General features: G+C 30.3%; 4 protein-coding genes and 1 long non-coding RNA gene across 5 annotated transcripts; 1 reads left to right on the forward strand and 4 right to left on the reverse strand.

Moving 5' to 3' along the window:
- Window positions 1-297: 297 nt before the first annotated feature.
- LOC103834402 (protein CASPARIAN STRIP INTEGRITY FACTOR 2) lies at window positions 298-1655 on the reverse strand. The gene is made up of 3 exons (XM_009110470.3): window positions 1103-1655; window positions 817-863; window positions 298-658 (listed from the first exon to the last, which is right to left on the reverse strand). The coding sequence occupies exons 1-3, from the start codon at window positions 1176-1178 to the stop codon at window positions 539-541; spliced, it is 243 nt and encodes an 80-aa protein (XP_009108718.1). The 5' UTR covers window positions 1179-1655; the 3' UTR covers window positions 298-538.
- Window positions 1656-7941: 6286 nt separating this feature from the next.
- LOC103834404 (bZIP transcription factor 11) lies at window positions 7942-9209 on the reverse strand. Its single transcript, XM_009110472.3, has one exon. The coding sequence runs from the start codon at window positions 8601-8603 to the stop codon at window positions 8175-8177; it is 429 nt and encodes a 142-aa protein (XP_009108720.2). The 5' UTR covers window positions 8604-9209; the 3' UTR covers window positions 7942-8174.
- Window positions 9210-13611: 4402 nt separating this feature from the next.
- LOC103834405 (phosphatidylinositol/phosphatidylcholine transfer protein SFH1) lies at window positions 13612-20433 on the reverse strand. Its single transcript, XM_009110474.3, has 13 exons — window positions 19032-20433; window positions 18796-18861; window positions 18463-18715; window positions 17867-17966; window positions 17469-17735; window positions 17292-17369; window positions 16947-17098; window positions 16752-16851; window positions 16015-16104; window positions 15798-15930; window positions 15336-15715; window positions 15166-15240; window positions 13612-15052 (listed from the first exon to the last, which is right to left on the reverse strand). The coding sequence occupies exons 2-13, from the start codon at window positions 18812-18814 to the stop codon at window positions 15038-15040; spliced, it is 1662 nt and encodes a 553-aa protein (XP_009108722.1). The 5' UTR covers window positions 18815-18861; window positions 19032-20433; the 3' UTR covers window positions 13612-15037.
- LOC117127407 lies at window positions 17961-18497 on the forward strand. The gene is made up of 2 exons (XR_004450425.1): window positions 17961-18348; window positions 18450-18497. It is a non-coding gene; the product is annotated as an uncharacterized LOC117127407 (long non-coding RNA).
- A 247-nt stretch (window positions 20434-20680) lies between the features above and the next one.
- On the reverse strand, window positions 20681-24231 carry LOC103834406 (F-box protein At2g16365). Its single transcript, XM_009110475.3, has 3 exons — window positions 23637-24231; window positions 22777-23128; window positions 20681-21459 (listed from the first exon to the last, which is right to left on the reverse strand). The coding sequence occupies exons 2-3, from the start codon at window positions 23111-23113 to the stop codon at window positions 20870-20872; spliced, it is 927 nt and encodes a 308-aa protein (XP_009108723.2). The 5' UTR covers window positions 23114-23128; window positions 23637-24231; the 3' UTR covers window positions 20681-20869.
- Window positions 24232-25129: the final 898 nt, after the last annotated feature.

A 25129-nucleotide genomic window follows, 5' to 3' on the forward strand; every position in this document is an offset into this window, starting at 1 on the left:
AATTAACTTACAGCATGAAAACTATCAAATTGTTATATTTAAAATAATTATATATAAATATTTAAATATATAAGTAACTTAAAAATATATTCTAATTATGTAAAATATATATTAACATGAAAATTAGTACCCGCACGGTTGTGCGGGTCCAAATCTAGTATACTCCTTAATTATTGTTTTTACATTACAATCATGCATGAGACTGAAACTGAACTCTAATGGAAGCTTCCAAAAAACAGTTGAAAATACATATTGATTTGTTTTAGATGTAAATGAATACCATAAATGCCTTATAAATTGCAATATTGCACGGTAACAAATCCATATATTGAACTGATGAAGGTGCCATGCATTACCATAAATTACTCACTCCTATGAGCAAAGACTATATATATAATCGTTTACTATATAACATATCTTGAAACTATGATGATAACTGGATCATCATTAAAACTTATTGCAATGCCATGGTATATATATCATACATCTCATAAAGTCGGAATTTATATATAATCGAACCCTAATATGAGTCCTATGATCAGTTGGGAATGAGCTTGGAAGGAGGCCTGTGGAGCTTGTGTTTAGGGCTGAAGTGACCATAGTCTCTGGAATTCATCCTTAGAATCCTCTCATGTTCATGGATCCTTCCTTCCACCAACTGTCCACACATATAGCATATTTATTCACCAACTTATCATTCTTGTTATTCTAGAATTCATCTAATTAGTTCTTGAAAATCAGACTATTTTGCTTTTAAAAATAATATCTATAAATGTCGGCGTTTAGTTGGCAACTTTTTTGGTTAAAACGACTAACCTCTTGATGTGTATCGTCTTGGATATAAATTAGAATGGATGGTCGGCCTACAAAACGAAAATGGAAAGATTCGTTTGTTCTTCATATTCAAGATTAACTACTCCAAATAATGCTAACATATACTATGTCTAAAAATTAACCACTAAGTGTTTAGAAACGCACATGTGCAGCACAAGTAATAATAATCTTACTTTCTAAAAGACTCAGCACGTAATAGGCACATGAACTTGCTGAGAAAAGCTGCAAATAAAGGTTGTATATATAGAGAGAAAGGTAAGAAACAAACCTGCAAAAGAGAGAGCAAACGCTGAAACAAGAAGAAAGACGAAACCTAGTTTCTTCACCAGTGGCAATAAACCCATCGTCTTCTCCTCTTCTTACGAAAAGCAAGTTAATGAAAGTTTTTATGCGCTCTTGAGCTATATCTTGTTGAATTAGATACACAATGTCAAAAAAGAACCTCATGCGTTTTGTTTATCACTATATATAATCTATAAGAAAATAACACCACCACAGGTTAACTCTGCATTAAATAAACAATGGCTTTACATACCTTTAGAGATTAGTCTGTGTGTTTATATAATGAGGCTGCACCAATTATAAAAATAAAGAAAAAACAGCACTACAAATTTGATTTATCCACCATTTAATTATGCAAATGTCTCTTAATGCTTTTGGTTTTATATTTCATGAAAATGGTGGGATTGGGGAAAAAGTTGATAGGAGACCACTTTCCTGTTGTTGGTCACAATAAGTCTAAAGAAGTTAGTAGCTTGATTATTTATTTATATGTTTAATACGAGTGGATTCGTGGTCTAATTTGTAGAAAACAACACTCATAACTCAATTATGAAACCATCAAACGGTAGAATCCTTGAAGACAAGATACCCAATAGTCTTATATCCTCCTATCAAGAGGAATCACTAGATATAATCAACTGAATGGATATACTGGTATGAGTCCTCTACTAATTATTATATATGATGATATACACTATTGTGCTAATTCAATGGATTGCTGATTGAGATAATGGAAAAGAGATAGTTGTTTTGTTGAACTTTGATTTGATGAACTGATTCGCCACAATAAATAACCTATATGGATAGCTAATTAATTGAGATCCTGAAAGAGAACAAAGTTGTTTGAACTTTGCTTTAGTGGACTTGATTGGTCACTATAATTAATACTCGACGTATTATCTTATGGTTTCACTTAAAGTAGGATGTAAAGATGATGTAGTGGATGATGACCGGACTCCCACGATTCTGATTGAAGAGCTTGACTAGTAAGTGATAATATCGTGTCTATAATTAATATATACGTCGGCCCTATGTTTTGACTTTCGAGGCTTTATAATTGTTGTGGACTTGTGGTTTCCTTATTTGTAACATGATTTTGGGCCTTTTAATTAATTAGCTTCATCTCACATACGTTCCATAATAAGCTTCTGAGTTTCAAAGCCTTGTAGGTTTTTACCCAAGTAGAAGTTAGAAGAATTCCAGTTTAGTTCTACTCATTTTAAGGTGTACGTGTGTATAAGTTGTAACATAATTTTTTAAAAAATATTAATGATTCTTAAATCCTAAGTTGAGTTAAGTTAGTGTATAACAATCGTGTGACCAATAAGCCTTAGAATTATTTTCTGAAACTAAGTTCGAAAGAAAAGATTTGAAACCCAAGCATCTTTTGATCGTAGACTCAATGAAGAATAAACACACATGTACGGGAAAATTCAACGGTGTATGTATATTTGTCAAAGAAAATGCATCGTCGGCTCTGACTTTTGACTTTATAGTAATTTTGTTTTTATTTTTGTGGAAACACTTCCTGGGTATACAAATGCAATCTCATACATATTAATCGAAGATCATTTAAAAAATTATAACTTTAATTTTGTACTAATTAAAAATAGATGATGCTAAGATGTTATTTAATTAGAATGTCAATTTAACTTATGTGGCAGCTTAAGAATCAATTGAAAAAATGTTTGTCCAAATCTAATTACTAAGGAACATTATATTAACACAAAATATAAGAAGCGTATATTTGTTTTTTAAATAAAAGCTACGAAATTATCTAATATGGTTAACATATATATGACAATTAATGACTATGAATAATAAAGATTTGATAACAATTTTTGTATTTTTTTTCATTTTTGTTTAATTTATATAATTAAAAAATTAAACAATCTTATATGTCATATTTTGATTTTTTTAAATAATTAAATTACAAAAATGAGGAAATCTTATATGTTATATTTAAAAAAAAATTAAAATGACTTTAAATTAATTATAAAAATGAGGAAACCTTATACATATGTTATATTTTTCTTATGTGTTAGATTTTTTTTTTATATGTTATATTTTGAATTTTTTAAATGACTTTAAATTATAAAAATGTAAGTTTTTCTTAAGCATACAACTAAAAGAATTAAAATGACGTGTATCAATTTGATGGTTGATCTGAAACCTTTCAAAACCATATGGAAAATAAATGTCAATATAATTCAACTGTGAAAAAATACTGTTTACTTTTTTCAAGAACGTGTTCGGTGGAAAAGAATAATGTTTTTGTGTTATAATTTGTTTAATGTTCAATCCGCTCAACCCATGATATATTAATTATAATTTAGTTCTACACTTTTTAATAAAAATAATTGTTCCATCGGAAAGAAATTATATAATAACAACAAAAAATATTGTATATGTATAAATAAAATAATCAAATATATAAAAAATTTTTTTTGATAAACTAGAATATATTTCAAATGGACTTATAACTTAGCCGCCTCTAGTTCATTTCTAAGGACCTTTCATAGTTATTTTAGGCCATTATTAGTCTTTAATGTTTTTCCAGCGTAATGTTTGTTGAATTTTGTTTTGGTCATTGGCAACAACTTTAAAACAAAATAATTGAAGATGTGGTGATTTTTTTTCAAAAAAAACTTTCGGGTATCCAAAATCCATTCAAAGGCTTGGAATAATCTCCAAATGAGTGTTGCGGTCTACGCATGGATTCACACTGCGATTTTTTTAATAAAACCTAAAGCATAACTTCATATCTGCGTGGCTACACATGTTTAGTGACGTGAAATTACGTCAAACTCGGGTCACTTAACTTACCAAAAATGGCCTACCACTACACCACCCACGTGTGCTTAGATTATGCTTTTTCATTTCAAAAGGATGAGATAAAACATGTAGACGCAGCTATAATGTTGTTCATAAGATAAAACTTCGAGCTGCAAATTCCATTGACTCCAAATCCACGAAAAGATGGAAACACTACAAATTTATAAATATACCTATTACTTTATTTAACCAAAATAACCTTAGATATTATAAAGTTGTTATCTGTATAGCATGTTACTGTATACATATTAATAAACCAAATTATTATATCAACTAAGATTTAATCTATATTATTAAAACTAAAGTACACATTGAGATTGTTTGGAAAATTAAATAGTAGTCTTAATGAAATTTGTTTGAAAATATGGATAGCAATTTAAAAAAAAAAACAAAATTCGTTTAAAACATGAATAGTAGTATAAAAAATATAATATTGTTTGGAAACATTGATAACAGTATATTAAGAAAAAAAAGTAATGGGCTTATGTTAATAATAAAAATTAGAAGTCCATTATATTATGATAAACTATCTATTCGAGCCAACTTTAAAATATACGGAAATTGACTAATCTAATTACCTAAAAGCATTTTTTTCTAAAATAATCATAAAATAAAATTTAAACTTATTTCAGATCAAAATGATAATTTAAAATTCATTTATATCAAAAATTGATTTAAAATATACATATATTCAAAATTTTATTTTTACTAAAATATTTTCCAGTAACCATTATCAAAATATTGTTTTCAATATATATAAGAAAAATACAATAAAATGCTCAATTTCATATACCAACTTAAATTATGGTTTTTATTTCACATCAAATTTTAAAAGTATTATATATTATTATTTATATGATGATACATATAAAATACTATTAATTATATGATTACTTATATGATGGTACATATAAAATATGATTAGTTATACGATGACATATATATGATATATAATAGTGACTTGGTGTGGGCTTTCGGGTATCCATTCGGGTTCGGTTCGGATTTTTTTGGATTTTGGGTTTCTGGGGTCAAAGATTTCAGACCCATTCAAATATTTCTAAATTTTGGTTCGAATTCTTTTCAGATCTTTGCGGGTTCGGGTTCGGGTTCGGATAACCTATTTAAATCATTTTTAAAAATTTAAATTCATTAGATACTTTAAAATTCTCAAAATCTATAACCAAAATAAAATATCACATATAAGTTTGAATAACATATGTTAGAATACTTAAACTTAACATAGAAATTGGTTTGTTTTAAATATTTGGATCGAAAATAAATAATTATTTTAAATATTTTTGGTGTTTTGAGTATAGTTTAACTATTTAAGATATTTATTTTTGACTATTTGTAGATATTTTAAAGTATTTAAACCAACTTAAAATATCATATGTATTCTGGATGTTTTTATATACACTAAATCTAAAATAAGTAATATGTATAAGTATATAAACCTTTTTTGGATACACTTGAGTCTCTGAAATACTTCAGTTCAGATCAGATTCAGTTCGGATCAGATTCTATTTCGAATCTCTAAATATCAAATTTTTTAATAATTTAGATATTTAATCAATTTTGGTTCGGTTTTGGTACTACTTTTTTGGATTAGGATCGTTTCTTCAGATTTGGATTTTTTATCTAGTCCTGATATTGACATGAAAAACAAATAGCAACATATTTTTGAAAAATACATCCGTGCGAACCAAAATCTAGTAATCAATTAAAATTGTTCAGGTAGATCTAAGAGAACGAATGCTAATTATAAAATCACGTAATTAGGAGATCTATACTATTAAAATCGTTAAGTCATCATGTGTTTTAGGTCAAGTACTGGCAACCATTGTTTCCTGCACATGGCAAATTTCTCATAATTGATTACAGTTTCTTAATTAATTCTTTTTTTGTTTGGTAAAATGTTAAATTTTCTTAATTAATTCTCATCACTTGCATTCATCATTCTAGCTTTGCAGTCTAAAGGTAAAAAGGTACTTCCAATGACGTTTTAACATTCTTATTTTCCCATTCACGTTTTTTTTTTTACAGAAATGGAGAATGAAGAGTAATCATGTAGAGTATAATGTTAGGAGTTAAATCCTTATGTCAATTATGTCTTTTTGTTATCTTATGTTATAGGTCTTCGGAACCTACATAAACTAAGCAGTAATTACACATCTTCTCGATCACTGATATCAAGATATAGCCCAGATCAAAACACATAAGATGCCTTTTTAATTTCTCATGTCTCGACACATGCACGATACTCTCAAGAGGAATAATAAACTTGAAATAGAGGTAGAAAATATTGCAATTATCAAACAGGAAACTCCTTTTTATAAGAAAATAAAACAAAAGAGGCATCAATATGTTTGTATTCATTAATGAAACATCCGTGATCAATGAATATAAAACAAACTACGCACCATCCATCTAAAGTATAATACTGCCATGAAAGGGTAGAATAGGATTCCCCATTGTGAGTCACGATGTATTGTAACCATTATTTTGTGATGTACTGGTCTATGGCTCTATTGGTGATATATCTTCGAAATTAAAAACCAAAAAGAATTAAGAAAAATTCGAGATAAGGTAAATTAATTAAAAGAAAGCAAGGAACACAGGATGCTAGGATTTCACATATATTTTTTTAATTTTTTTCATTGATTAAAAAAAAGTATTCACACCAATTATATTCAACACCAAAAAATATTATAATAACCAAAAATTATTATAAATAATGCAACATAAACCAAACAACCCTCAATTCATCTAGATTCTCAAAATAGGTAGATTTTGAAAGTCTTCTATAAGTATCTCCAAATCTATAAGTTGACATTAGTATCATGGAGACATCCGCACTTTTTGAAGATTTACCTTTGTGAAATTTTGCTTTGGTAGTAGGATTTATGTAATAGTGCTGACAAATAAATTATTAAAAAGCAATTTATAAAAATCAGACAAGAAGAAATTAGAGCATAAATAACTATTTACTAGTTAGCTGAATGGTCGTGGAACTTGATTAATAATTGCAACGGCCGATTAAAAAAGAGAATATTAATTAATATTCAATATGTCGTTTTCTGTTACAAATGATATGTATAATATAAAATTCATGTGACCAAAGGTTTATAGCATAATGATGCATACTAATGTCGCAGCCGTTTCATAACTTGAACTCAAATCTGATAGTTTGTAGTCTTGTAGAAGACAAGAAGGTAAACTAAAAATACATGTATACGCTATTCTATTTGACAAGAGTATATAGAATCAGAGCCGGTCCGACATTTTCAGTTTTGTGTTATGGGGGTGATTAGTTAGATTGTAAGAAGTGACTTTACCTTTAATTTTTATCTACAGTTTTAAATAGTATCAATCTTGTTTTATCTTAGTTTTTAAAGATACATCCAAAAAACTAAAACTACAACAAAAACACACAAAAAATAGTTGTAAAAATATTATTTTCTAAAACCCTATCTTTTTAGCTGTAGAAATTTTTTTAAGTTACATTCCTTAAATCTAAATCAAAAAATTCTACAGAATTTAATAATTTTTTTACAGATACAAACCAACTAATATTTTTTGTAGTGTCTTACATACCGCTTAAATGATCATTTAAAATTATGATATCCTAAGAGCATCTCCAACCCCACTCTATATTTTACTCCAAAATTGAGAAAATGGAGTGATGAACAAAAAATAAAAGCATTACTTTATAAATGGAGTAATCCTTTTATTTTTTGTTCATTACTCTATTTTCCACTCCATTTTCTCAATTTTGAATTAAAATATGGAGTGGAGTTGGAGATGCCCTAAGCGGTTGGTTCATTTGCCTATGTTCCCTACTGGACCTTGTATTGAATGCAAGTTATGTTTTGGTTTATACTCAATACGTACTAAAATCTTTTTTTACTTTAATGATGACATTTGAAGTCGTTTACCATTAACACTCAAGAAACTATATAGTATAAAACAGGGGGTACTTAAGATATCAAAAGCATACTAAAATATTAAGAAAACACTTTGTACTCATGCCAACAGAGCCTTTATTACAAACACTCATAACAAGGATGCTTTTAATACATAGAGACAAAGACGGAACAAAGCACAATCAAACAACGTAACCCCACTAATAGATTTTTTTTCATATATCTCTCTTTGGACGTATATTAAAATCAGACAAAAGAAACGGCCCCATTTGTAATTTCGAGGTTTTCTGGACCACATTTCTAATACAGTAACGCATCCGAAGACGCCATGAGAGGCTGGTTCATACAAAACATGTTCATATTCATCTGGTTCACGAGAAAATCATCAGGCTCTGGACCAGTCAGAGGGTTCGGACAAGTCCCGTTGGTGCTCTCGAGGAACTCGATGATGCCGTTGAGAGATTCAAGCCTGTGGCTGAGCTCATCAAGCTGAGCTTTGAGAACAGAGTTCTCTGCTTCGACGGTTAAGTAGTGCTGCGTCGTGATGCTGACACTTGTCAAGATCTCGTTGTTCTGTTCTTTAAGCTGGTTCACCTGAGCCGTTAGATCGTCGAGGAGCTTCTGTTTCTTCATCCTCGATCTCCTCGCTGATTCACGGTTCGAGAGCATCCTCTTCCTCTTCCTCTGCTCCATGAGACTCTCTTCCGATCCCGACGACGACGGATCCATAAAGTAAACACACAAACAAACAAGCAAACAAACAAAGAAACCCTTCTTCTTTATGGGAAGAGAGTGAAGCAGGACAGGACCCAGATCGATGACGTAACGAACAAGAAACAAAAGAAAGACTTTAAAACCTAGGGTTTTGATTACGAGTAATATAAATATATAATGGAAGAATAAAGCTGGAGATTAGTTATTATGAGAAACTAAGAGACGTAGTAAAGCCAGTAAAGGAAGACAACAGAGAAAGATTGAACGAGGTGGGTCCTGCGCCTGATTGTGGAGTTTAGCATAAACCCAGAGAGGAAGATCTCACTGAGTATGATCGGAGACATGTGTCTCAATGACCAAGAACTGCTGGTTAAGCATCAATGGTTTTGTTCTAATGTGTTTTGATAAATTAATCTCACAAAAGCTGAGATCTTAGAAGAACTAAACAAGGAGAAGAACAAGAAGAAGGAAGGAGAAATCTTTGAACGAGGGAGAAGAGAGAAGGGGAGGTCTGAATGGTTTACGGTGATAGAATTTATAGAAGAAAATTCAAGAAAAGCGTTTTGAGGGTTTGTGCAACTTGACGAGAAGTGATTACGTACATTTGTTTGGAATCTATTCGGTTGAAGAAGATTCTTTATTAAGCCTTTAAAAAAAAGATTATTTATTTATTTTATTTTATTTTTCTTACTTCTTTTCAGTGACATTTTTTCCCTACCCTTTGATAAAGGTTTAGCAAAGGAGTATCTAAATGTGTTTCAAAAAAAAAAAGGAGTATCTAAATAAATCGGCAAATCTCCTAGAAAATTAACTAATGGCATTTAAATCTTTTTGTATTACTCCTAAAACATATCAAATCACATCTAATAAGTAATAACACATCCTAATCTTATGTACTTTGAATAAATGTAATAGACATACAATATTATTAAACTTTATCAACTCATGTACTATGTAATTTACTCTTTTAACCGATAAAGGTTTATAATAACCGGTTTAATATAGGTTAGTATACATAATTAGAGACCATATAATTTTATAAAAATGTAATAAAATCTATATCTTTTACTAACTGATATCAGTTTATAATAACCAGTTCATAATCGGTTATTATACATAATTAGATACCATATGACTTTTTAAACTGTATAAAATAACATTTACTATGAAAATAGTTAGATATTCTATGAAGGTATAAGAGTTAGTATTTCGATCAACCAACTTAGAATGGGATTTATTCATATTGATGAAATATCAATATTGGAAAACATAAGCATTTTAGTGAACAAAAAATGAAAACATAAGCATTTTTAAAATATAAATATAAATAGAATATTCCAATAATATTTTACCAAATATGGGTAAAATATAAATATTGTATTCAAAGATATAAAGCTTGTAGAAATGTTCGGAAATCCAATGGAAAGTGTACTAAAATTGTTCTGAGTTGGGTTTGAAGCTATTGTTCTTCGAAAGGTGTTTGTTGGATTTGTAGATGTTGGACCAAAAGGATTTGTGGGAGCCTAATAGAACACATTAGATTGACCAGCATGAAGTTTTTCATATAAAAGTTGAACAGGAAAATAAGATACAAACATCTAACTTAGACAAATGGATTTTGTTATGTGTGCCTTTATCTTCTCGCTTGAAGTCTTCCCACTTAATCTCTTCATGACATTTATCCTTATTTGACTCTATTTCTTGTGTAGATGCATAAGACATGAACCTACTACCGCATTGTTGATTCCCAAAAGTTGAAGTCAAAGCTTGAGAATTTGCAAAACAAAACATGTGTCAGCGTCTGAGAGAACACACTAGATTGAATAACATGAAATCCACCCTTAGAAATTGAACAAGAAAATCAATATTTTGAAAAATAAGATACAAACAAATGGATTACATATTAATTTTCTCTTAGCTAAAAAATTGGTGAATGTATTTTAATGTTTGATCACTACAAAAGTCATATAAATAAGTATTATTATTTATGTAATACCTGTTTTTTTCCCCAAAAACTATGGTAGAACATTTTGTAATATCTACATGGTGGACATGGGATCTCTAACGGAAGAATCAAAAAATTTATCTCCATTCCGAAGCTTACAAAGTGTAGAATGTTTGACTGTGTTTAACATTAATTTTTTTCTCTTATATAATAAGTTTTAATTTACATTTCTTTATTTAAATTTTATTGAATATGACTTGCTTATAATATAATTTTAAAACATATGAAAAGACATCCTTGTTAAATAATTTTTTTAATATGGCCTTATATTTGAAGACAAAAAACTGAAATTCATTTCTTTAAATGAAAACTTAGATAATTTAAAAAATAAGTAGATTGGTAAATACAACGTTAAAATAAAGTATTTCGAAAAGCCCAAAAAACCCAAAAAAACTTTATAATTCTATTAAAGTCGTACTTTAAATATAATCTCTATATATATTTAGATTGGATTGGACTCAAATATTTATAGGCTATGCGAAATTTTGGTCGTGCTAACCCAGTTGACATCCCTTTATATAAAGTGGTTAGACTCGAGTGCTTTAAACATTATTTTGGTATAAATGAAAGTTTTCCATATAAAGTTTGATTTCATTTGAGTTTTTAGAAAACCAAATTAAACATATTGAACTTTCAAAATTTATAAACATGTAGATACCTTAAAGACAGAAAGTTCACACAAAAATAAAATACATAGTTAAACTTTCCTAATTGAAAGAAGAAAAAACTTGCCTAAGTGATGTAAAAAAAAAGAAGTTAAACTTGCCTAAATTTATTTCTTAACAGTGATTTCTTAGAAGGAAAGAAAATTTTAAAAATACAGAATCTTTTTCAAGAAGAATGCAGATGAATACCTTTCCTCTTTTCTTTTTTTTGTATCAGTTAAAGTGAAATTTTAGTTGATGTAAAAGCATAACTAAGTTATTTGTTATAATTTCTTTAGTAAATCACATATTCATGTAACGACAAAAAGAAAGGAAACTTGATAACATTCTTAGTGTGTACTATATTTTTTAAAGCCCTTTGAAGCCAGAATCTGTTTAGAAATCTATGAACCATTAATTTAAATAATCAAACACCACCACCAACACTGAGTAAAATAACAAAAATTTAAAAATAAAAAAATGAAAAGCCTGAAATAAAGATTTTAAAAAATATTAGAAACACAAAGGAATCTATGCTGAATGAAAATGGGAAGAACATGTGTAAGTAGGCAGCGGAAGAAGAAAAAGTGAGAGGGACATGTGAGGTTGGGAAGAGAAGTCTCCAGGATCAAACACAGCTGTTTATTTTCTTTTTTTTTTTATTCTCGAGTTTTAAGAAAAATATACGTATTATATAATTCTTCAGATGCCTTAGTGTTTTGAAGGATGGCATGTTCCCGATATTTTATAACGTGAAACAAACTACTTTGTGTTGGAGAATAACATTAGGAGTGAAAATTACATACTTGTACAATAGTGATTTAGTATATGATAATTAGTATATATTTCTACCGTCTTAATCAAAAACTAGATTTTGACCCGCGCTTAGAAAGCGCGGGTTTGTTTGTTTTTCATTTATTAATCGAAAACTGATTTGCAAATTACCATTATTTTTGTTTCGAACCATAACAATTGAGTTTTTAGGGTTTTATCATTTTTTTTTTCTCTTCAAAATATGGTATCTTTTCGAAATATGGTAGTTGTTCTATGATAATGTTTGAGTTTTAAGATTTGTTTTCATATCTGACCTAGATTCATGGTTGGACCTATAGACCCGATACATTGTATATAATCCGGTTCGGATTTAATGAAAAATTCGTTAATTAAAAATCTGATATAACCAGGTAAAAATCCAAAAACTCACTATTAACCTGCAATCTGATACCATTGATCTGATTACAAAATATCTAATAGTAATTTTTTTTAAAAATTGATTAAATTACTCATATATTTATTAATATTACATAAATTAGTGATTCCTTAGAATTTGATAAAATTTTATTATGTTATCCAAATAAAAAATGATAATACAAAAAACTTATTGATATGACAATATTAGTTTATTTCGTCTTTAATAACCTATTATAAGTTGGTGTTTTTATTTTAGATTTAAAAATTAATTTTAATATAGTTTTTAAAATTTTCTTGAACACTCGTAATTGCCATATCAATATTATGTATAAAATGACATTATAAATGGAAAAATGATATTCAAATATGTATATGATATATGGTGTAGGATATAGGATTTTGGTTTGTATTGAAAAAATGTATAATATTCAAATGATCTGTTTTGAATATTGATATGTATATTTAAGAAAATGATATTTTCATGTTTGCTAATTTATATATAGTTCGTAATATATTTATACATATATTATATTTAAAGTTAGTATATCTTTTAAATATATATAGGCCCATTATTTATAGATCTATTTAGATGTACATGTAGGCCCAAAACCAAAAGACTTAAATGCCATTAATGAATTTTATTTATCCTTTGTAAAAATAAGGGTATTTTTGAGAAACTGTAATTTTCATTAAGTGAATGATCCTCTTTTAATGGTATTGATTTTTGAGAAACTGTAATTTTCATTAAGTGAATGATCCTCTTTTAATGGTATTGATGAGAAACTACCTCACAAAATTAGTGAGTAGAGTCTTGTAAAGTTGTCTAACAAAAAAAAATCGGTTTTACGATCAAATCATTACCCTCACTTTACTTTAGAAAAATATCTTGGGAAACTGTGGAGGAGATCCACTGACCCAGCCCACTTCCCAAAAACGATGCATGAAATTCACCAAAATAGATTCACTCAACATGCTTTTTAGTCTACGCCATAAATCGAATCAGGGGAATCTTTAAAAAATCAGGGATACTTAAAAACTCTGATTAGATTTTGAAATAAGGTATCTAAAACTGAAACTTTTATCATTGGTAATGATGTAACTCCAGTTTTGACATTCGTCAAGAAAAGATATGAAATCATCTGAGGAAGTATATGTGCGTCCATTTATTAGACGTTCACGGTTCTTTTTTTGAATTATACAGAGGTATCCTGGCCCCACAGAACTGATCCAGACTAGTCACGTGTTGCCACGTATCGGTTCTCTGTCCCTGGCGATGCCAAAATGTTAATTCCCCAGTGGCCGGGATTCGAACCTTGGTGGCAGTACTCACAGCTGTAAGCCCTTTACCACTAGAGGTAGAAGCCCTGGTTGACGTTCACGGTTCACTTGAATGAATATTTTGGTCTCAAAGTACAATTATTATTTTTCACATTGGTTACTGACCATAGTAGAAGATCTTTTGGCTTTTGAAGGTAACAAATGTTCTGAAGCATTCATGTGATCCTTTGTGTGTGTGTGTTCTCTAACTCCTTTGTGAATTTCGTTATCTCTAACAACCAGAATCCCCAATAATTCATGTATAAAACCTGGAGATAGCTGCAAAGCTAATCTAATCTAATCTACACGTGTAGTCGTCTATCTCCTTTTAGTCTTTTCACTAAAAATCAAGTTCGCTTGGCAACAAATTAACAAACTTAGATTTCAGATATCTAATTTCATATATTTATATCGACGGGTCATGGTGCTTTCTTTGATGTAATAAAAAGTATATTGTTGGAAGAAAATATGATCAGTAATTATCATGGAAGGTACATACAATCTTTGAGTGGAGACTACCAAAAGAGACAATGAAAGAGGGAGGACCAAAGGAAGTAATGAAGGCAAATGCAAAAAAGGATTTTTCAAAAAAAAAAATGCAAGAAAGGAAAACAAAAATCAAATTTGTGTTCTATCTTCCGAAATCACATGAGTAAACAGCAAACCCTACATTATTTTCTTTTGTAAATAATCAGGTGGGCATGGTGAGTGCCCTTCAGAATAAAGGCATGGTGAGCATCATCACGGCTAAGCAAGGACATTGGCAAACAAGTCAGAAACAAAATCACATCAATTCAGGCCATGGGAAGTATCGTTATACGGATACCATGGCGATATGGTTTGCTTCAAGATAAGTTTCAAGCTTTTCATATATATATATATATATGTATGAAGAAGATTAGGCCTTACTTAAGAGCATTCCAAACAAAGTCTCATTCATTGTACAAACGTTTTTATTTGAAATAATTTTATATTAAAAAAAATCAGGTAACAATCCAAAGCTCCATCATTTCAATTCACAGATGTTAATACAAACGGTTAATAATACATATACAATCAAACGTAGGTTATCATGTAACTCGTTGATAAAACAACAAATACTTAATAGAGAAACTGAAAAACACACACACAAACAATGTGACAAGCAAAAAGCACAAATAGTATTCCACTTCAAATAATTGTACAAGTCAGATGCTTTACATGAATATATTCCTCAACTGAAAAACAAAATCACAAACTCTCTCTGATTCAGCTTCTTGTTTCATGATCTCATCCCCTTTCGTTTTGCACATTCAGAAGCCGAAAAACTGGAAGAATGTAACACAATAATTATGAATAGAAACAATTGTTTTTAAAAAAAGCTCTAGAAACAATTGTGCGAAGTTAAATGATAGATGTTTATGATTTTTTTTGTCCTTACCAGCTTCTTCTTCTTTTTCTTTTTCTCAATGTATGCCAAAATCTCCTTCTGGCTCACAAGGGCCTCCTCCAAAGCCTAAACCGAAAAGAACCCAAATTCAATTATTGATTAATAGGTTAAGACTTAAGAGTCAGATTTAGTTATATTGTGGGATATTATGATTGTGTTACCTTCTTGGTCTCAGTCAATTCTTGCTCAAGCACTTGAACACGGTTAAGCGCAGCCTGAAGTTTCTCCTCTTTTTCAGAATCGACATTAGCCGGTTTCAAATCAAGGAACATGCACTTGTCTTCCAGCTCAGCCATGCGTTTCACCATCAACATATACTCAGAGCTTGAGACTGGGGCTGCAAATTGAGCTTTGTTTTGCTTAGACATAGATTCCTCATAACAAACTGAGTTTCCATATAAAGCAGCCTCAGTGAGTTTGCGTGGAACGTCTTTTGATAGTCTAACCATTGCAACAATTCCCATCACAAAGGCCATGACCCCTCCCACAAGTAACCCATCCCTTTTCTTTGGTGCCCCCTTCCTCACGTAACCCTCTAGCCCTACAGGAACTTTAATTATAGTGCGTGTAGATGAAACATTTTTTTCCTTCAAATTAAGCTAAAAATGAGAGGTGATATATACCTTTAGAGACTTTAAAGCTTTCGGATTTCTGAGTCTTTACAGGCCATGCCGTATCCATAGACTTGTCAATGGTTGCAATTTGCTTCTCATGTGCATTGTCTTCATCCCTTTTCTTATTGTTTCTCTCAAGACTCTGCGGTGTTAATGGAGAATCTCGGTGAAAGCTTACCCTCGAGTATTTATCTTATTTGAAATGTATTGTTGTTCTGTAACTTACTTCCGGAACTGAAGTTGATCTTCCTTGGTCAACATGCTTGTGTTCATCTTCTGAAATTGGTGAGCATTTTGCTTCCTTGTTTATAGCCATCTGCTTCCATTTTAAAAATGTTTTTATACATATAGTATTTTGATTGTAGAAGTGGTTTAAATCAAGGTGTAGCAGTAAAATAAAATGTTCGTTGGATTAATTTTTACGATTAGGAAAACCGCTTTTGTAGATAAGGAAATTTTCATAAAGGTAAAAGAAATACTCTCTCCGTTCCTTAAAAATACATATTCTATAGAAAAATTTTGTTTTTAAAAGATTCATTTTTTATATTTTCAATGCATGTTTTATTAACTAATTTCAAATTTCAAAAATCTTAATTGCACTAATTGATATTTTATTGGTTTAAAATTGTGGAAAGAAGATAAACACAAAATATTATGCAAATTTAATGTGTTTTATTAAAAAATGTATGAAAAAAATAGAATATAGATCTTTTAGGAACAGAGAGAGTATTAGTTGTTTTTTGGGTATAAATTCGGAAAATATAAGAGATTGTAAATTATCCATTCACACAATCAACATATAAACCGTAAATCAGGTTTTTGACTCAATCCATTCTCTAAATTCTTTTGTTATCCTCGAGTTTGAAAAGTATTTGTTTACAACAATATCAGATTCAAGAACATAGTTAAACTGAATTTAATTTAGTGTCTAACTAAGGAGTATGTATGTAGATTGTTAATTACCTTGAGAACTTCAGGATCATTCCATGGACCTTTGTCCGAGCGCATGCAACCTCCTTTGTCTTCACAAGTGCAAGCGCCTCCAAAGAACTCTGGCAACTCACTTTTTTGCAAATACCAAAAATATCTAATGAATATTCAAGTTTTGATAGAGAAGCAGCACTTACTTTTAATGATTTCAGTAACGTGTGATCTTACCTAGCATCGATGACTTCAAGCAGTTTGCTATGATATTTGTTCCCAAGAACATGAATCTTTGCCGTAGTCTTGGGATCAAGAAACGACTTAACTGTGCTCCACAATAGCCGGAACCCGGAACCCGCATTGATAATAAACATTCGGTTCAACGTCTACAAAGAAATCCAAAACTCAAAAATATTAAGACCTTGATTTGTTTAGGTTTGTTTTTGTTTTTACATTTAGTATTAATTTAAAATAAAAAGGGATTTACAACTTGAAAAAAATAATAAAAAATATAGGTTTCAAATTGCGAAAGCTCTTTTGTATATTTGTTCACATACGTATAAATTATACATTCTATACCTCAGGATAATTTTCATTGTCAATCTTGCAAAGCCTTTGAAGAAGCTCTCTCGCGGACTTGCTGAAGTTCTTAAGACCCTAATCACTCGGAAAAACGCACATGTATATTTAGATTATCAAGCAACTTGCCCTTTTTTATTCAAAGACATGAAGGATAGATTTATCGTGTATACATACCACGCCTTGGACGTCAAGGATCGTAGTGCTCTGATCAATGTGCTTATTGGCAGCGACAGAACAAGCAGGGAACTTTATCTTGAAAGTCTTCTCGAACTCTTTAACATGATATTTCACGTAACGGTCCATCGTTGTTACTTGAAGCAGCTTGTTAGCATCGATTTGACCTAACCTCTCAATGTAAACCGGCCTGCCTTCTTTGTCGACTCCATGATAGCCTTGAGGGTAATGCTTCATGACATCATCGATCTCGTCGAACTCAAAATCCTTCATTTTAGTCAGAAACATATATTATAGAATGTTTTTTTTGCTAACCGATACATTATAGAACTTGTTTGTTAACCAACATGAGATGAGAATTGCTCCAAAATGCCCTAGATTTTAGCAAAGAGATTCACCTCAATGATTGTGTCAGCGCCAAAATCTTTTCTCCATTGAATCATGTCAGCCCACATTTGCTTAGCTTTCTCAATGTCAAACTTTCTTGCTCTCAGGAATCTGTTTGTGTTCAACATAAAAAAAAAGGTATTCTGGATGAAATTTCATGTTTCTGAAATTATGACAAATGATCAAATAAGATGGATCATGAACCACTAAATCAAAATTTTAATAGAAGATTTACTAACTCATTCTTTTCATATGCTATCTGATTTTGAAGTTTGTTTGTAATATGCATCAAATATTTTATTTTTGGTAAATTATAAGACATCTAAAGTTGGGGCATTTTGGACCAACTCTCATCGTGTTGATATAATCATCGAGTTGAACTTAATGTTATCACCGAGTAATTAGGTCTAGAATGCAATAATAGTCTTTATGATTTGGTCACGTAATTGGCTAGAAAATAAAAGAGATCAAATGGTAATAAAAAGAAGAAAAAGTATATACCGAAGCATATCATATGGAGATCATCTAGGTCTTTATGATTTGGTCACGTAATTGGCTAGAAATTAAAAGAGATCAAATGGTAATAAAAAGAAGAAAAAGTATATACCGAAGCATCATATGGAGATCATCTAGTTTGGAAGGCAAGAGCTCGTCCAGGACAAGAGCTTGACGAAAAGCATCAAGAGCTTGAAGATCTTCTGCATCGATGTCGTCCTCAATCGGTACGGACATAACTCTGCTGGTGCTTCTTCGACCCTTTTTCTTGAATGAGTTCTTGAATCTGTTTGATGCGCTTATGGCTTTCTTCTTCAGTGAACACATCTTTACGATCTTCCTCTCCTCCTCCGACATATCTATTTCTAATATTACCACGTTCAGTTTGCATTAGTCATAAGAAAGAATTACAGGAATTATGGCATAACATGAAATTACGACTAACCAGATTTGGTCTCAGCCATGGATAGATGAGTTTTAAAGCACTCTGTTGCACACGGCAATTGAATACCTACCAATAAAATGTTGTCAGTTTCATTGAAAAGGAAGTTTAGACCAAATTGTCTTGAGAATTGCTAAATGAATTAAAAGAGTCAAGATGAGTTATAAACCAAAAATTGTTTTAGAATCCAAAGTTGAGAAACCTAAAGAGATGAATTGAGAGAGAGGTTGATTTTTTACCTTATTGGAGAAGAGTGTTTGAGGAGGGGTAAGGGAGGTTGTAGATAATGGAGAGGCTCATTTGAACTACTTCATAATCATAACATGTTGACAACTCTTTTGGTTCTGATTCTATCAATCTACATATTGATATGGTCCTAGGCTTTTTGAATTATATCTACATACTTTAAAGAAAAAATCTGACTCTTTAAAAAAAATATAATCATAGAGTAGCAAACCAATTAAATTAATTAAATATGAAGATAAATAAATAAATTAAGTATGGTAGATAAGAGACAAGCATGTCTTTGTAATAGAAGAGGTGCAGCCCACTACTTGAACATTGTTTCAATGTTAAAAAACTCTTGATGTCAACCAAAGTATCTCATGTTATTAGTTCTTTATTTATTTTTGTTGTGGTCTAGCGTTGTAAGATTATTCATCAAATGAAATATATACACTGGATTTGGTTTACATGAAACAATATCAACACCAAACAGAATTGTGTTCTAAGAAGAAGGATTAATTAGTTAACATTAAAAATAATCTTTTTATTTAAAAGAAATGATGGCATATATACATACAAATACGTTCATATTTGTAAATAATATACCCCATGATCATTCACAGTTATAAGTTTAGAGAAAGCTGTTCTCATTGTACCACAATACCACAAGCCAGTAGGTAGTAGTAATAATATTTTAACATTTGCACCCCAAAAATATGTAGCATTAGTAATCCCGTTGCTAGCAATAAACAGGCCTAATTCTATTCCATTTTAGGCCCCATCTGCCCAATGTATTAAGCTGTCAGATGCATTGATATGATTTAACGGCTCCGATTGGCGACACGTTGAATTAGAGTTGAATTTATAAGTTGATGTAAAATTTACGTGGTAGAAAAACTGTAGATTTATGTAGTGAGTTCGCTGTAAAAATATGAGTTAAAGATTATTGATTGGTAACATTTTTGATGTATAAATTGTAATATGTATTATTATATTTTCTAATATGAATATAAATAATAATTTATTTTAAATTTAATAAAATATCTATAAAATAAATTAAAAAATTATACTTTGTATATATTCTAACAAAAATACCTTTATTTTTACATATAATTATATAAATATATATATATATATAAATTTTAGCTACCAAATATAATTAAAAATTAAAATAAGTAATTAAATTTAAAATAGTTGTTTATAAACATTTTTGAGTGATAAATAAATAGTTATATATTTTAAAAATATTATTTATGAACTGATCAAAGTTAAACGTAAGACAGCATGTGCATATTCATAAAACTGTGAACAAACATAAAAAAGTAACGTAAGACACTAGTCAAAAAACCAAAAAATGATAAATCAAGTTCTAACACATTGAATTTTGTTCGATGTTGAGTTATCACTTGAGTTATCATTTTTTTCAAAGAGACAACTCAAAATTATAAATCAAATATAACACATTATAAGTCAAACATTAATTCAAGAAAATAAAACTACTCCATGACTGATAACATTTTTGAGTTATACTTCTAACTCAAAACTAATCAAATGTAACTATGTCACCAATAAAAACTGTGCCAAGTGATGTGATTGATGCTTGAGTAGTGTAGGTGAATAATTCCTTTATATCGTTATGGCAGATCATGTAAAAAGATTAATATGCTGGAGAAAAATAATAATTTTATCGAAGCAAAATTATGGAAGTTTACTATTACGTGTTACAGAAAATAACGAGAGCTGAGACTTATTGCTTTTTCAGACACACTTCCTGAGTTTATTTGAAGTAGATTCAGGTTTTGTATTGTGTTTCTGACACCAGCTAGATTGGTATGACAGGGAGTTGGCTTTTCTAAGACCACTCGGGTTTAAACCTTCTCAGAGCCTTCCCCATCAATGCCATTGCTGCGATTCTTGGAAACTGCTTCTGTAGCGCAAAGCTCTTTGGGTTAACTTGTTGCCCTCCTCTTCTCTCATGAGTCTCTGTAGACTTTTTCTTGCACCATCTCTGAATCCATGGGTGCAGAGCCTTCACGTCTTCTCTTTCTCCTCCCATAGTCAGATTCCTGTTACGTGATGTGGAAGATTCTTGATTTCTTCCTGATCCGTGTTTAAAGATTCTGCGAAAGAAGTAGTTCATTTTCTCCACGGATGGGCCTTCTTCTACAACCATCATGCTATTGGTTTCATTCTCCGAGGCGTTTGTCTTCAGACGTTTGACTTGTGATCTACAGTTGGTGTCAGGGCTCAAACGTAAACGCTTGCACTCTTTAGGTAATATGGTGTTGTTGACGAAGTGTTCAACATCCATTCTTTGAGTAGCTGAACTGCTTGTTTCTCCTTCCTTATCCGCAACTATAAGAGGTTCCTTGTTAATGTCAGGTATTATCTCGACCCTTTCTTTGCCCTGCAAAATTCTCAAGCCCTTTGAAGAATTGGAGCCTGCCAATAAAATGAAAACCAGAATACATATCAGATAAATGTTCGAAAAAACGCTAGGCAGTAACTAAATATTTCGTAGAGAACTAACTAGCGACTAAGCGAATTATGAGTAATTCTTGGGTTCACCCCCTAAGGTGAACCTCTAGGTTCACCAACCAATAGTGTTTGATTATTTGATATTTGATATCTTTTAAAAAAGGAAACAACATTGAATTTTCAAATAAGATTATCTTTTTAAAATAAAACAATAAAAATACATAAAAATAGTTACAAAAAATAAATAAATAAATATTTTTAAGTCTTCAGCAAAATACTAAATCCTATACCCTAAATCTTAAACCCTAAACCTTAAATTTTGGATAAACTCTAAATGTTTGAAAATCTTAAACCCTAAATCATACATTAAAACTAAATTTTAATAACACTAAACCCTAAATCCTAATCACTAAACCCTGAACCCTTGGATAAACCCTGAACCCTTGGATAAATCATAAACTGTAAATCAAAAATATTTAAAATTAAACTCTAGAGTTTATGATTTATCCAAGGGTTCAGAGTTTACCCAAGGGTTTAGGGTTTAGTGATTAGGATTTAGGGTTTAGTGTTATTAAAATTTAGTTTTTAATGTATGATTTAGGGTTTAAGATTTTCAAACGTTTAGAGTTTATCCAAAGTTTAAGGTTTAGGGTTTAAGATTTAGGGTATAGGGTTTAGTATTTTGCTAAAGACTTAAAAATATTTATTTATTTATTTTTTGTAACTATTTTTATGTATTTTTATTGTTTTATTTTAAAAAGATAATCTTATTTGAAAATTCAATGTTGTTTCCTTTTTTAAAAGATATCAAATATCAAATAATCAAACACTATTGGTTGGTGAACCTATAGGTTCACCTTAGGGGGTGAACCCAAGAATTACTCGCGAATTATATGGGGCATTGACGTTAATAAATTATTGGTTTAATTTTTATATTTTACATTTACATTAAGATATTTTAACTTTTATGTTTAATTATACAATCATTCTGATGACTTTGGGAAAAGATAGATAAATTTGTTCATTTGCACTAATATTATTGATCAATTGAATAAGATTTAGATCAATTATGATTGATTTAGACCCTTTGACCAATTTTAAAATGGTAAACCGAATTGAATGGTAAAAAATCGGAGTTTCAGAAAATCGTTTCGAGTATTACCGATTTGCCACCTAAGCGCCTAAACCAATTTTTAGAACAAGCAGCTGAAGATTTTGCTTAGGAGTAAAACTAGAATATCAAAGATTTTATGATATGTAACTTTTATGAATTCAAAATACCAGATAGAGGCAGTTTATCTGTCTGCAAAGAATCAGTCTCAGTAGATGATTGGTTCTTGGTGAAATCTTCATCCGTTTCCTTATCCTTTGAGCGGAAACCAAGATTAGGAAATAGATCAAGAGACCTATTCAACGTTTTTGCCTTAAGTTTTATGGAACCTGTTGATTCCTTCCATAGCTGACCATCATCATCTGGCAAGTGTGTCTTCATAGAACACTTGGCATCGCGGTTACTATGAGCCTTTAACCCGTATGCACTACCTCTCCGAATCCAACGACTCAACCAAACAGATTCATACCCAGCAACACAACTCTTTCCAATAACATGGTCAGACATTTGTACTTATAACTTCTGGAATAAAAAAATAGACATCGGACTTGATTAGAGACATAAATCTGACACACCAACGACAATATAATGTATATTTATGCTCAACGATCAATGTGTATCATTCGGAAATACTCTTTTTTTTTGCAACGGTTCGATTAGTCAAACCGACGGTATATATCGAATCAACATAAATCATTGTATGAAGACTTTGAGTATTACGTGCTAACTTATCCGCCTAACAAAAGTCTACTTTAAAGTTGAAAAATTTTAAATCTGAAAACTAAACATTTACTGCTCTCCACAGACAAAGCTCTCCACAGACAAAGCTCTCCATCAGCCCCGGTTACATTCAGGGATCCCAAGAGAAAAGGAACAACAAGACCACAAGAAATTTTGTACATTGTTTAAGAAACAAAAAAATAATCATTATTTAAGCATAAGTTCCTGATGCAAGAAAAAGAGAGTAATCACAAATATTCAGTGTGTCGAAATGCCTGAAAGTGAAGGGCAGGAAGAAGAGAAATGTTACATTGATCAGTGGCTAATGGAACGAAGCTCAATATAGTCTTCCAAGTAAATATTTTTCTGTGGGAGGCTGGAGAGAACGATAAGAGAGCTCTTAAACTGGTGCTGTGTTTTTCTTTTTTCTTTTTTCTTTTTAAGAAAAAATAATAATAATAAAAAGACAAAAGAAGAGGCAGAGAAACAAAGGTTGTCTTGTCGGAAGGAACAGTCCTCGGATCACTCCATTCTCTTAACCTCGTATTTTTCCATACGCTCTGTGAATCACATCATTAACTATAATTATTTATATGATTACGTTTTTGACGTGTTCCGTTGTGTCATGTGTGCCTTATATGTTCTTTTTTCTCCTCTTATGAAGTTCTTTATTTTTTTTTGCTAAAATCTTATGAAGTTCCAACCTTTCTACAACTCAAAACTAATACGAAAGAAAAAAATGCACAACGAATTTGTAATCCAGTTCAAGCTTTTTACCTGCTATTTCTGGGAGAGAAACTTTTCCCCTTAAAAGTTTTATTAGATCAAAGAAAAGAGTTGCAGCTAAAGAGATCCAAACTCCAATCTTAATTATATATTTATTATGCAAGAGAAAAACACAAAACTCTTTCATGAGTAGACAAGAAGCAGCTTCCTATACGATACCTACTAAACTTAAACAAATACTTTATTTATACTTAAGAAAAAAAAATACTTTTTATACTTCCTCTGTTCAAAAATACTTGATATTTTGAATATATGCACAAAAACTAAGGTACACACTCTTTGCTAAAAGGTAACATTAAAAATATAAACTAAAATTAATTCAGCCAATCTTTAAAGATAAGTATGAAACATTATTGATCACACATTTTTTAATAAAACTAAAATAAATATAAAAATATTATCTATTTTGAAAAATCAAAAACTTTCTAAAACATCATCTATTTTGAAACTTAGAGAATATATATAAAGTTTTTAAACTGACTTCAATTTTGTCTTGTGTTTTATGAACTATATGTCATGATTCTCGGTATATATCTGTTTTTCTTTCATTATTCCCCCAAATATGTATTTAGTTCAAAACTTCAAAGTCTTTGGTAACTGTATTAAAGTTATGGAAAAAAAAAACCCGAAATTGAATTCACAGCTCTGTCTCGATCGCAATTTATATTTTAAAATATGTTGCTTGCTATCATTGTTTATTTTAATGTCTTGTCAGACTTTCTATCATATCATGCGTGGTCTAGTTGAGGTTTACTTCTATAAAATTAAAAACTCATATCTGCGATCCTCAACTAAGTTTTTATCACTAGTCCAATTACTTGTCATTTATATATTTGATTTGGGTGTGGTGATCACTACAAGAAAACATCGGCATACTGAGGGAAAAAATCGTCGGTATGTCGTCGGAATAACGCTATTCCGAGAACATACCGACGAAAAAAATCCTCGGAAATATCTCTTCGGAAATTCATATTTCCTCGGAATTCCGAGGAAAAAAATTCCGAGGAAACTCCGAGG

Source organism: Brassica rapa, chromosome A08 (assembly GCF_000309985.2).
Source record: "Brassica rapa cultivar Chiifu-401-42 chromosome A08, CAAS_Brap_v3.01, whole genome shotgun sequence".
Lineage (NCBI taxonomy): Eukaryota > Viridiplantae > Streptophyta > Magnoliopsida > Brassicales > Brassicaceae > Brassica > Brassica rapa.

What these genes read in the sequence shown, in the direction of transcription:
- LOC103834402 (XM_009110470.3), bottom strand. Translation starts at nt 1,178, where the DNA reads ATGGGTTTATTGCCACTGGTGAAGAAACTAGGTTTCGTCTTTCTTCTT. An exon ending in GTTTGCTCTCTCTTTTGCAG is followed by an intron (nt 864 to 1,102) that starts GTTTGTTTCTTA and finishes TTCGTTTTGTAG; the next exon opens with GCCGACCATCCATTCTAATT. An exon ending in AAGACGATACACATCAAGAG is followed by an intron (nt 659 to 816) that starts GTTAGTCGTTTT and finishes ATGTGTGGACAG; the next exon opens with TTGGTGGAAGGAAGGATCCA.
- LOC103834404 (XM_009110472.3), bottom strand. Translation starts at nt 8,603, where the DNA reads ATGGATCCGTCGTCGTCGGGATCGGAAGAGAGTCTCATGGAGCAGAGG.
- LOC103834405 (XM_009110474.3), bottom strand. An exon ending in GCGCTGACACAATCATTGAG is followed by an intron (nt 17,736 to 17,866) that starts GTGAATCTCTTT and finishes ACTAAAATGAAG; the next exon opens with GATTTTGAGTTCGACGAGAT. An exon ending in ATGATCCTGAAGTTCTCAAG is followed by an intron (nt 16,105 to 16,751) that starts GTAATTAACAAT and finishes AAATGGAAGCAG; the next exon opens with ATGGCTATAAACAAGGAAGC.
- LOC103834406 (XM_009110475.3), bottom strand. Translation starts at nt 23,113, where the DNA reads ATGTCTGACCATGTTATTGGAAAGAGTTGTGTTGCTGGGTATGAATCT. An exon ending in AGATAAACTGCCTCTATCTG is followed by an intron (nt 21,460 to 22,776) that starts GTATTTTGAATT and finishes TTTTATTGGCAG; the next exon opens with GCTCCAATTCTTCAAAGGGC.